Here is a 13,866-nt window from a genome sequence, read left to right on the forward strand (position 1 = left end):
GGGAGGGGTTGAGAATAGGGGGATAGGCTGGGGGAACTTTCCATCGAGGAATTTGTCATGGTGGAAGAAAATTTCCATGAAGGGAGTGCAGGATTTACTAGCATTATTTAAAAAAAAACAATGACAAAATAAATATGAAAAAGTTTTTTCCAGCTGGAAGTAAAGAGCAGCATTAAAACTTAAAACGAACAGAAATTATTACCCATATGAGGGGCTCACCTCCTCCTAATATCCCGCTCTTTACGCTAAAGTATTTTTAGTAATTTCAACTATTTGTTCTACGGCTTTTGTGATTCAGGGGTCATTCTTAATGAATTGGGACAAAATTTAAGCTTTAGTGTAAAGAGCGAGGTACTGACGAGGGGGCGAACCCCCTCATATATGTAATAAAAACATGAGAATACAGAACTTCTTTACGTAAGCTAATTTATAAGTTACGTATATCTTTTACTAAAAAAAAGATTCGTAAAAAATTAAAAGTTCTAGTTGCCTTTATCTTAATTAACCAAAAAATCGGAGGGCAACTTGGCTTCCTCCCCCGCTCTTTTTTCTCAAAATCATTCGATCAAAATTATGAGAAAGCCATTTAGCAAAAAAAAAAAATATGCAAATTTCGTTTTAATTATTCCTCTGCGGAGAGCCAAAATCAAAACATGCATTGATTGAAAAACGTTCAGAAATTAAATAAAAAAACAAGTTTTTTTAACTGAAAGTAAGGAGCAAAATTAAAACTTAAAACGAACAGAAATTACTTCGTATATGAAAGGGGCTGCTTCCTCACCAACACCCCGCTCTTTGCGCTAAAGTTTTTACTGTTTCAAAAAGAAGGGTTGAGAGAAAGAGTCAAACTTTAGCGTAAAGATTGGGGCGTTGGTGAGGAAGCAGCCCCTTTCATATACGAAGTAATTTCTGTTTCTTTTAAGTTTTAATTTTGCTTCTTACTTTCAGTTAAAAAAACTTGTTTTTTTTATTTAATTCTTCAAAAAGATCGTCCATGTATCTATCCAAAGTAAAAAAAACAAAACAAAAAAAAACAACAAACAAACTACAATTTATTTTTAGACAAGTATAAGGTAAAATTTATCGTAACGAGTGGGAGGGGGGAGGTTTGTAGCCCTTTCTGATTTTGTTCGTATAGATCTTAAAGTTGCTCTTAACTTTTATGTGAAAAAACTTCTTTTTTATTATAAATAATGTATAATTTATTTGTATGAAACAAAGAAGTTGGAGCAGACGAGTCTTATATGAAACCCTAACGATAAGTCACCGAAAGCTAACATCTAGAATGTGTTTAAATCATTCTACTGCTCTTGATTTTGGGTCCGGTTTACATTTTACATTTTATATTTCTTCTTTTTATATTTCTTTACATTTCTTCAATTTCAATTTTCTTAAATTGTTTATTTTTATCATTATAGCAAACAATTACTAGTACATAAAAATATTAAGTTTTGCATCCAGTCTAGTAACTCGTCACAATTGATTTTGCGAAGATGTAAAATAACGCAATTTTGACAGTAGCGTGTTAATATAGACTTTGTTTAATAAAAGATACGCAAATTATGAAGCATTTATCTTTAATATAGTTTATGACAACAACAATTAATTTTTAATTGTTGTTACAAAATTACGCATGTAATTTCCTAGGAATTTCATAGAGGGGCTAATTGACTAGCGGGTTGCTGACCTTTTTGTCTCCAAATCCCCCTAGTTATGTAAATGCAATTGCTTCAGTAAAAACTCAGCTATTCAAATATAGCCTTCGCTACTGGATCCTTCATTTCATCATGATTGCTTTTCTACTTTTTAATGTTTTGGTAGTATTTATTATCAAGAGTTTCTAAATTTTTGGTTGAATTTTTGTATTTTGCAGATTACCTCTTGTCCAACAATCATGTCAATTCTATAATAGTTCATAAATTTGACTTCTCAGATGAGGAAGTGATGGCATACTACATTTCGTTCCTTAAAACCCTCTCGTTAAAGCTCAATCCTCATACGATACACTTTTTCTATAATGAGGTATGATTTTTTTTTTATCTTTGATTTTTCTAAGGATTTAAGAATAATTTCAAATTTAGTTTCTAGGCTCATTTTTTCTGATAGTGCCTGATTCTTTTTGATTTCTTATTCTGAAAAAAAAAAGGAACACCGACTTTGAATCCTAGAAGATTGATGTTTGCTTCAGTTGGCTATATGATTGTTTGGTAAATTAAATTGAAATAAGATAATTGTAAGATTATTCAGATATATTTGGTTTAAGTTCTAACAGGAGTCGTATTTGGTTTCAATAGCCGCTTTTAATATTTTCTTTTTCTTTTATCGTTGAATGTTGTGTCTTTTTGAAATTTAGCATGAATATTTTAGTATCAGTTTTGTGCTCCCCGGACAAGTATGAGCCTCTTGAACCTATGTTCTTTAAATTCCTATTTCTTTTTTGTGCTCAAGAAGCTTTATATACCAGCCAAAAATTTATATGAGATAATCGCCGTGTTTCACTTACCAGCTAGTATACTGCTACTGCTGTTAACAGCTTACTGCAACACCTAGCTGCCTTGGGCCAACACAGCTACACACACTCCTCCTTTATCCCAATCTGTTCAAAGCTTCCCTCTTTACGCCCTCCCAAGAAGTTGCGATATCCCCTAAATCTTACCTTGCGGATTGGTGCGCTGGATTCAGGATCCTTTGTCTGAAAGGACTCGGGTTCGAATCCCGGTGTACCCAAATCTTCAGTTTGGGACAGGGGTCAGCGGCGTGACTCTGTAAGCTTAGCCAGAGTCGACCCAGCTCTAAATGGGTACCTGGAGAAATCTGGGGAAGGTAAACAGGAAGGGTGTGCGAAAGCACAGGATGGCTGGCCCCCAACCCCCCATTGCACTTCCTGGCTGAAGGGCCAAGAAACGGAGATCAGCACCGCCGGTATGGACTGTAAAGTCTAATGCCGTGTCCTTACCTTGCGACATCTTCTCGTCCCATTCGTGTATATTCGGGGATATCCATACGTAGCATTGTGGTGTCAAATTATTTGTTACTCCGCATTTTGACATGTTTTAGATTAAATTTTGGAATTATTGGCAGTGAGAATAGCATAGAATAAATTACGGTGCGGAAAGAAAATAATTTGTCAAAATATTATTATTTGTATGCCTGACTTTCTTTTAATTATTAAGCTGAATTAATGCACATTTTAATTTACCTTTTTGGTCTCAATAAATAGAATTACATTTCGTTATGTATAATTGAATTTCCAGATGTGAATTTTGTTACGTCTGTTAAGGTTAAAGATCATCCAGAGTCATTGATGACGCCATCGACGACTCAGCTGCTGGATCCCTTTTAAAGGGACATATAGCAAGCCTGTCATACAACATTTCAGCAGTGGGAATGGATTCTCAAGCCTTGTATTGCCAACCAAAGCTTCAATCCACCATGCTACCATAGGGCATCCTTTTTAATCCTAGTTAACCAAGTGATTAGATAAGATTTATTCATAATTTCTTAGATCACCCTGCCTTTCCACGTACAAATAAAACAAATGAAAATACAACCTCCCCCTCTAATCCCTCAGTTCTTACCTATAGATATCAACATGTTATAGATAGTGATCATGTACTGAATAAAGCCGAAGTTAAACTTCAGCCTGACGAGTAGAGGGGGTAGGGCTTAGTGGGCCGGCAGTCTCCCTCTTACAATTGTTTGGGGTAATTTGAATAGATTGAACGTGCCTCTTTACATTCCTTTGAGATTTATCTTTCGTTTGTTTAATTATTAACGGGTAAGAAAGACATAAAAGACTTTCTTATTGCTTCCCTCTCCCTCTTCAACTCAAAGCGGAGGATTTTTCTACTATTCCCACGAGTCGACGAGATGTAGACAGTTAAGTCAAAGTGTCAGAAAATTTTCTTTATCACTTGTATTTGGAGCATAGGTTTACTGTACTTTACCTGGATAAAATGCTCCGGATTCCTCTTAGTCTTGATGAGTTTGGTCATTTGCAATCCATTTATTGTAAAAGTACGACTTTGTTCCAGCAGAAATTAGCAATTAAATTCAATAAGTGGTAGGTGGATAGTTGGTCCCAAACATGTTTTACGGCTCAATCAACTATAAAAGAAACTGGTTTTTTTAAACGCTTCTGCGTTATAATCAATTTTAGTAATTTATGTAAATTGTCAGATGACCAAATGTATGCAGTTATGAAAATGCCAAGTAATAAATTCAATAATCAGCTAAAAATATAATGGACAGGTAGTATTTCCACCAGGCAGCAATGGATTCTTGGTTCTCAAGGAGAAAAAAGAAAAGGTGGTAAACCAGTCTCAACTGTATCATCCTTGTGTGTCTTGTATAGTGAAGTACAATCAATCTGAACCCGCCTTCTTTTTTTTTCTTATGATATGGAGTCAATGGGCCTTTAGCAGAGGAAAAATTGGGTTAGACCATGAATAAATTGCAACAAAAATGATTTTAATACCTTTCAATAGACACAAATGAGCTGATTATAATATCAAAAATTGGCATCACTACCCTGAGGCAAAAGGGTCAAACTCCCCCTTAAAATACGTAGGAGGGGGCAAAATATAAAAAATTCATTTTTGATAATACATAGAAAGGGATGTCTTCTATTGGGTTATTGAGGTCATAGAAAATGGAAATGAAAGTCAAAAGGTTCATCACCAGTATCACAGGGATATTTTTCCAAATTCCCCTTTAGAGTTTGATGTGAGAGGGGTTCAGTCCGAAAATCAACAAGTTATTCTATTCTAGTGAGTAAGGAATCCTTTCTAGGGTTTGCTTCATCGTATATAACAAAAAAGAAAAAGAAAAAGATCTATAAGCTATAAATCAACTATAGTTGGAATACTAAGGAATATAAATTACATGCCTCTTCTGTAGAATCGGCTACCTTATGCTGAAACTCTAAGTGGAGAAAAGCTTTTTTAAGTTTGAATAGACAGAACTAAGGTGGAGAAAACAACTTAATCGAATACTCTGCTAAAAAAACTAAAATATTCCAAATATTCAAGATAAAGAAAGTATGGCTCATTGATAATGTAGCAAAATCGATTAGTATAAATGTTTAGGAATGAACTAGATAACTTTTTCCCGTTCAATTATTTCCCCCTTGTCAAACATAAAAAGAGAAAACTTTCAATAATCGTTGACATTAAAGGCAGTATCATTGTCTTCAGGCTCATGGCATTCTGGCAGGAGATCTTTCTGCATGATTTACAAGCTATAGAGCAATCCAGACTTGACTTCTTGCGTGAGCATCTTTCTGAGTCATAGCTATTTGCTTTGAGTAGCACTCCACAACACTCAGAAGCTGCAATGGAGCTGGAGATAAATGAGTAATTTTCAGAACCAAGACTGTTTCTTTGCACCTAAATCCCCACTGAAGAGGGCCAATACTGCTATTTTCACTCCAATTTTAGAGTTGATGATAGACACGCAGCGAGTGAAACTTTGCAGATGCACGTGTGTGTGGCAGGTCCCGAGGGTGGACAAATTAATATTTTTAAATTTCGCCTTAAGAGAACTTGGGAACTTTTTCGGAACTCCTTGTTTTCCTTAAATATGCCTATAGAATTTCCTTTTCCAACACCATGAATGCGTGAATTGGTGTCGTAGCCAAGTAATGCATGGTAGAAAAATATGGTATTGCACAATTTTATTCCCAAGCTAGTTTTCATCATGTGTATGTGCCACGCGACAACTGTATTGCTTTGTTTCGCTTGTGGAGAATAATATATCTTGTTAGAATCGCTATTGGCAGGAAACAATAAAAGAACGATTAAGTCAGTATCATCACCAACCAACTAGTACAATTGGAAGAATACCACACTTCTCAACAGTGGTTTTAACGATCTTCACATACGTGTCGCCCTCTCCGTGAATGACTTCGGTCCCCCTTTCGTATAAGCTTTTACCGAACATGCTGATAAACATCGCCTAATTTTTTTATTGTATGTAAATTCGTCCTTGGGTATTTGAAGGTCTGCAGTAAAGAGCACATCTCTTCTTTTAATTTCGCATATCTACTTTGTGTCTGGTCTTTTGTTGCATGTTCTCCATCATATTTGTCAAAAACCTCTGTAGGGTGTTGGCACCGCGTTTCGATAAATATCAAATACTGGTCGAACATCATTGAGAAGCTGCTTCCAATCATCCACTGAAACTTATAAAGAAGAGCTCCGTCATCCAAAACGTGAAGGTGTGATACTTGTACTTGTAACGGGACCAGACGAGGACGCCTCACCTGGCACCTAGAAGACTATGTATGGATGACTCCCATTTTTTGCCCCTTCCCACGCCTTTTCTAGCTGCCCTTCCATTTCACATCCGTTCAAAGTTTGATATAATAGTCGAAAGGTCCAATAACTATGCCTCTGGGAAATAAATAACCCCCACAGTCCCTAGAGAATGGTCAGTAAGTTATGTAAGTTGCCCATTGTTTACATATTTGTTGTTTCCATTTGTATTTCCATTGTTGTTTTTTGCCATTGTGCACTCGCCCCTTTTAATAAGTGCATTGCTGCAATGCAATACTTGGGTGTTTCTGTAGAATGCAAATTCAAAGGCAATTTCAAAGCGGAATGAGCAGTTCTTCCACCAGGCAGCAGCGTTGCGGCTGTTTCGGACGACGCAATTGCCAACGCTATGTCATTTTTTGATCGAATTGATGCCAGAATCAATTTCATCACAAACTTTTTACCAGTACCTCCTGCCGCATCCAAAAAGAAGATTTCTCCAACGTTGTTACCGACACAATGTATTATCTTATCATAAATGTCCTTTTCCTTAGACGTTAACTTAGAAATATTATTTTGTACGTACGACAATAGATCACTCGTGTTGTAACTTCGTTCACGATCCAATTCTACACATGTCGAAACAGCAGCGTTACGATTTAGTGAAGGCATTCCCAAATCTTGAAGAGGTTTGTTTGCCATACATAAGCACAAATCTTCAATAATAACTAAACTGTAGTTAAAAATTTCTGAGGCAAAATCAAAAGTCATATCTGACGTCTCTAACCGTTTTCAATGGAGTATATCCTCGGCCATTTTCGATTTATATTTTTCCCATAACTCTGTAGGAGCTGAAGGAGAGCAAGTTGTTAGTATGATTCCAAACAATGTACGAATTTGACTTGAAGTTGACGTTTTGCACGCGTCATTGAAGCAGTTATCCCAGTCTTGGTCATTCTCCAATAAATTCAGAGCTTGGCATGTACTACGGTAAGTGTCATGTATAGCACCGTTTACAGTTCTCAAACACTCAAAGGACGTCGGACCGGGTACATTCACCAAAAGAAGGCGGAGAAAGAAGCATTCATGTTGAGTGGGGTGAATGGTGTAGAGTATTCCTATCGTTGTATCTTTCAAGATGGTAGGTTGGCCGTCGACTGACTTACCCTGTTTTCGACGTTTAAATGATTTCTTTTTATCATTCCACGTGTAATACGAAGGAACTTAAGTATACAACAGTTTTTTTGCAAAAGAATCATTTTGACATAACGAGAAGAAAGCAGTTAAAGTTGTATCCGGTGGATTCAGGGCTCTTTGTTGCACTTGGGATTTCGAAAAATAAACACGTTGACCATTCTGTAAATGTACCGCTAAGTGAATAACAGCTGGACTTCGTTCATGTATCGGAAATGAAAGAATTCGCCAAACAGCTTCATTACTGTTTATGTATCTTCCAGCCTGATATTGTACGATTTCGTCGACATCACCGACAATAAAGGTGAATATGGAACAACCCACTGATTATCTACTTCGATGGTGGTACCGTTATGCTTCTTTATTATTGCTGTTTAACCGCCATGTTTAGTAGATCTTCTTCTATATTGTGTGTAACCATCATTGCCAGTAATTGTGTTGGGTACTAAAAGTCGAGGATATTGCTTTGTGCACCTTCCTTTGGTCATGCATGGTGATTTTTCGTTCAGTGCACCGCAAGGTCCATGTATCATATTTTTTACCACAATATCATATATGCCCTTATCTTGATTTTCATCAGGAATTTCAGGGGAAATCACATCGTCAATTTCATTAGAAGTAATTTTATCATATAGCCAGATTAGTATATGTGTGTGTTGCAATCCTCGTTTTTGCCATTCCACTGAGTACATCCAGCATCGCACTGGCCCAATTGTATATATGCATGTTTGTTTGTTTGTGGGCTCGCATTTGACGTCATTATAAGTATATAAGGCTTTGTATATGACGTCATTATAAGATGACACTACAGACCGGGACACCGGGACACAAATGACGACCGGGACGCAGGGAATATAAATGATGACCGGGACACTCAAAGAGAAATCACAGACTGGGATACCGGGACACAAATGACGACCGGGACACAGGGAATATAAATGACGACCAGGACACAGGGACACAACTACGACGGGGACGCCGGGGGCACAGGGGGATATATAAATGACGACGGGGACACAGGGAATGTTCGATTAGCAATCACCATCAACAAAGCTCAAGTTATCGTTAGAAAAATGCGGTATAGATCTGAATATGGATTGTTTTCCCATGGACAATTATTATGTTGCATGTTCAAGAGTTGGTAAACCTGACAATCTATTTATATGGACATACAATGGGACAGCAAAGAATGTTGTATATTCGCAAGTTTTTCGTAGTTAAAAATATAAGAGATAATGCCAAAAGGCTTGGGGCTAAAAGAGAAAGTAAGAAAAGAAAGCGTGCCGAGGAATCACAAGAACAACGTGAAAACAGGCTTGTGGCTCAAAGAGAAATTACCAAAAAAAGATCGTGCCGAGGAATCACAAGAGCAACGTGAAAACAGACTTGCGGCTCAAAGAGAAATTACCAAAAGAAAGCGTGCCGAGGAATCACAAGAGCAACCTGAAAACAGGCTTGCGTTCAAAGAGAAATTACCGAAAAAATCATGCCGAGGAATCACAAGTACAACGTGAAAACAGGCTTGCGGCTCAAAGAGACAATGACAAAAGAATGCGTGCCGAGGAATCAGGTACAGCCCAGGATCTGCTCTCTTTGGAGGAGTTGGGCGGAGGGTTACTTCCAAAAAATTAGAAAAATTTGGTATTTTAACTTACGAAGGAGTGATCGGATCTTAATGAAATTTGGTGTTTAGCATGATATCGTGTTTCAGAGCTCTTATTTTAAACCCCGACTAGATCCGGTGACATTGAGGGGAGTTGGGGGGGGGACCTAAAATCTTACAAAACACGTAGATTCGAGGGCTCGGGATGAAACTTGGTGGGAAAATAAGCAAAAGTCCTAGATACGTGATTTACATAACCGGAACGGATCTGCTCTCTTTGGGGTAGTTCGGGGGGGGGAGGTTAATTTTACAAAATGAGAAAAAGTGAGGTATTTTTAACTTACGAAGGAGTGATTGGATCTTAACGAAATTTCATATTTAGAAGGACCTCGTATTTCAGATCTCTTATTTTAAATCTCGATCGGATCCAGTGTCATTGGGGGAGGGGCGCAGAAATCTTGGAAAACGCTTAGATTCGAGGGCTCGGGATGAAACTCATCGGGTCAGTGCTATGGCGAGTTTGGTGCTTCTGGACGTGCTAGGACGATGAAAATTGGTAGGCGTGTTATTGAGCTGCACAAATTGACTTGATAAAATCGTTTTTCCCGATTCGACCGTCTGGGGACGGAAGGAGAGGAAAAATTAGAAAAATTGAGGCATTTTTAACTTACGAGTGGGTGATCAGATCTTAATGAATTTTTATATTTAGAAGGACCTCGTGACTCAGAACTCTTATTTTAAATCCTGACCTGCATTAAGCTTCTGATTTTCCTTTTAAAGCAATCTATTGATTCTTAGAATTTTGCCAGAACTCATACCATATGAGCTCTTGGCTCTTCTAACCTCGTCACAAGTGCCATATGAGCTCTTAGCTCTTGTTTTTATTGTAAATAGTGTAACAGAAACCTTTTTAAAAAACAAAACAAGACAGCATGTTTGGGACATTCAAGCAATAGAGGGAAAAAAATTAAATAAATCTTAATATGAACCCCATTCTTTGCAAGACCAGGATTTGAACCTACAACCTTTTAATTAGGAAGCAGAATTTTTTAGTTTTTGGTGTTTTTTTTTATCTTTTCTTAGTTTTTCTTTTTTTTGTTTTTTTTCTTTTTTAGTTTTTTTTTTCTTTTTTCTTTTTTAGTTTTTTTTTCTTTTTTTAGTTCTTTTCTATTACATTTTGTTTTTCATTTTTCTTTTTTTTTCTTTTTTAGTTTATTCTTTTTTTTATTTTTTTTTATTTTTTAGTTTTTCTTTTTTTTTTCTTTTTATTTCTGTCTTTTTTTAGTTTTTATGGCACTTGGTATTAACCAAGTGACATGTAGCAATCGCAAATTCTCTCAGTCTGTCGGTCCCGGTTTTGCTACTTAAGGCACTTCCAGGTAAGCTAGGACGATGAAATTTGGTAGGCATATCAGGGACCAGACCAGATTAAATTATAAATAATCGTTTTCCCAATTTGACTATCTCGGGGGAGTGGGGGGCCGGTTAATTCGGAAAAATAGAAAAAATGAAGTATTTTAACTTACGAAGGAGTGATCGGATCTTCATGAGACTTCATATTTAGAAGGATCTCGTAACGCAAATCTCTTATTTTAAGTGTCAACCGGATCCAGCGTCATTGGGGGGTGGGGGACCGGAAATATTAGAAAATACTTAAAGCGGAGAGATCAGGATGAAACTGGATGATAAGAATAAAAACAAGTCTAAGATACGTGACTGACATAACCGGACCGGATCCGCTCACTTTGGTGGGGTTGGGGGGGGGGGGAGTAATTCGGAAAAATGAGGTATTTGTAACTTACGAACGGGTGATCAGATCCTATTGAAATTTGAAATTTAGAAGGATCTTGTGCTTTAAAGCTCTTATTTTAAATTCCGACCAGATCCTGTGACATTGGGAGGAGTTGGAGGGGGAAACCGGAATTCTTGGAAAACGTGGAAATTGGGGTATTTTTATCTTACGAATAGGTTATCGGATCTTAATGAAACTTGATATATAGAAGGATCTTATGTCTCAGATGCTAAACTTTCGACTCGAATTGGATCCAGGGACATAGGGGGTTGGAGGAGGGAAACAGAAATCGTGGAAAACACTTAGAGTGGAGAGATCGGGATAAAACTTGATGGGAAGAATAAGCCCAAGTTTTAGATACGTGATTGACATAATTGGAACGGTTCCGTTCTCTTTGGAGTCGCTGGAGGGTGTTAATTTGGAAAAATTAGAAAAATTGAGGTATTTTTAACTTAAGAACGGGTGACCGGATCTTAATGAAATTTGATATTTAGAAGAAATTCATGTCTCAGAGCTCTTATTTCAAATCCCTACCAGATCTTTTGACATTGGGGGGAGTTGGAGGGGGAAATCGGAAATCTTGGAAAACGCTTAGAGTGAAGGAATCGGGATGAAGCTTGGTGGATAGAATAAGCAAATGTCGTAGATACGTGATTGACATAACCGTACTGGATTCGCTCTCTTTGGGGGAGTTGGGGGGAGGGGTTCAGTGCTTTGGTGAGTTTGGTGCTTCTGGACATGCTAGGACGATGAAAATTGGTAGGCATGTCAGGGAGCTGCACAAATTGACTTGATAAAGTCGTTTTCCCAGATTCGACCATCTGGGGGGCTAAAGGGAGTGTAAAAATTAGAAAAAAAAATGAGGTATTTATAACTTACGAGCGGGTGATCGGATCTTAATGAATTTTGTTATTTAGAAGGACATCTTGACTCAGAGCTCTTATTTTAAATCCCGACCGGCATTAAGCCTCTAATTTTCTTTTTAAATCAATCCATTGATTCTTAGAATTTTGTTAGAGCTCATACCATATGAGCTCTTGGCTCTTAGCTCTTCTGGCCTCATCACAAGTGCCATATGAGCTCTTAGCCCTTGTTGTCTTTTTCCTTTTTAGTTTTTTTTTCATTTTTTAGTTTTCTTTTTGAATTTTTTTTATTTTTTTTTATTTTTTTTTGTTTTTCTTTTTTTTATTTTAGTTTTTAGTTTTTTCATTTTTTTCTTTTTTAGTGTTCAGTTTTTTCTTCTTTTTTTGTTTTTTTTTTCTTTTTTTAGTTATTTTCCTTTTTCAGGTTTTTTCTTTTTTCTTTTTTTCTTCTTTTTTTCAGTTTTCTTTTTCTTCTTAATTTGTGTTTTTTTCCTTTTTTTATTGTAAATAATGTAACAGAAACCTATTAAAAAAACAAAACAAAACAGCATGTTTGGGACATTCAAGTAATAGATCACTATATGTCACTGGGTAAAAACCAAGTGCAATAAAAACCGAAAGCATTGAAAATGTTTGCTGCAGAAAACTTATGATTTAATTTTTAAGTATATCCTATTCTTAGCCAATATTCAGTCATTTCTAGTCACAAAGCTTATGCATGACAACTAGAAAACATCTTTTGACCCCAGAACAATTATTATGACGTCAGAATCTCTGACAAATGTAAGCTGCAAAAACTCGCAACTCGTATAAGTATATACCTATAATTTTATACATTATACAAATATATTTTGCATAAGGGTATTAAAGCTTCTGCAATAGCCTGTCAACAAAAATTGGCTTTATAGCCAGAGCCCTCACTTATGGGGAGGATGGGGACCGCCCTAAATGTTTTTGGTCACTCGGTAAAAAAAAAACAGTTGTCGAAATTTTTCGACGTCGCTAAAATTCTTTGTTCGGTTCAATAAAGACCACAAAAATACTGACATGTCATCTATAAAAATTTCGGACTTGGTCGGTAAACGCAGCAGTTTTACTGACTCCTGTCGTGATTTTACATATGGTGCCACAATTTTCCATTTGGTTTAATAAACAGCATTAAAAAAGTGACTAACTTCTTGCCCTCCCCCCAAAATTTTGGCTAGTAACGACCCTGTTTATAGTATCAACAATCAACATATAAAAAAATGCAAGAAAATTAATTTTTAAGATGATGGGTGCTTTTCCTAAGTTTCGGAACGTATTTCTCATCAACCAGTGTTTAAGAAAAAAATCAGACAATTTTTAAATTGCCAGGGAATGTGTCCAAAAATTGAGGGGGCGTAGCATTACTGGGACAAAATTGCTAGGGCGGGCTAGAAATTACTGTATATTTTAAAAAAGCGCTGATTGGGATCAGAATTGCGTCTTTTTTGCCATCTATTTCCTCTTTTATATCAAAATCTTCAAATTCACTTCATTCGAATGGCTGACGCTGTCGTCTGCCATTAAAGTTCTTCTACCGAAAATAAGTAAATATAATGGTGGAAGAATCATATTTCATAATACCTTGTGAGAGCTGAATGGATTGATTCCTGCTTCCAAATTAAAAGGTCGTAGGTTCAAATCCTGGTCTTGCAGGGAATGGAGTTTCGTAGTATTGTTTTATTTAATTTTTTTTCCTCTCTATTGCTTAAATGTCCCAAACGTGCTGTCTTGTTTTTTTGTTTTTTTTTTAAAGAGGTTTCTGTTACACTATTTACAATAAAAAAGGGAAAAAACATAAATTAAGAAGAAAAAGAAAACTAAAAAAAGAGAAAAACCTAAAAAAGGAAATATAAGAAAAAAAAGGAAATATAAGAAAAAAAACAAAAAAAAAGAAAAAACCAAAAAAACTGAAAAGCTAAAAAAAACTAAAAACTAAAAAATAAAAAATAAAAAAAAAATTAAAAAAAGTAAAAGAGAAAAAAAACTAAAAAGAAACAACTAAAAAAACTAAAAAATACTAAAAAACTTCAAAAAGAAAACTAAAAAATAAAAAAAATAAAAATTTAAAAAGAAAATACGTTCCGAAACTTATGAAAAGCACCAATCACCTTAAAAATTAACTTTCTTGTATTT

The 13,866-nt window shown here is 36.0% G+C and overlaps 1 protein-coding gene across 7 annotated transcripts in view; it reads left to right on the forward strand.

Moving 5' to 3' along the window:
• LOC136039419 (protein CLEC16A-like) overlaps positions 1 to 13,866 on the forward strand; it is a 162,798-nt gene that overhangs the window by 34,266 nt on the left and 114,666 nt on the right. For all 7 annotated transcript variants that reach the window (XM_065723151.1, XM_065723149.1, XM_065723153.1 and 4 more), the window contains one exon: positions 1,874 to 2,022. In XM_065723151.1, the coding sequence (XP_065579223.1) occupies positions 1,874 to 2,022 (149 nt within the window). The remainder of the gene's footprint in view (positions 1 to 1,873; positions 2,023 to 13,866) is intronic.

This window comes from Artemia franciscana, chromosome 19 (assembly GCF_032884065.1).
Source record: "Artemia franciscana chromosome 19, ASM3288406v1, whole genome shotgun sequence".
Lineage (NCBI taxonomy): Eukaryota > Metazoa > Arthropoda > Branchiopoda > Anostraca > Artemiidae > Artemia > Artemia franciscana.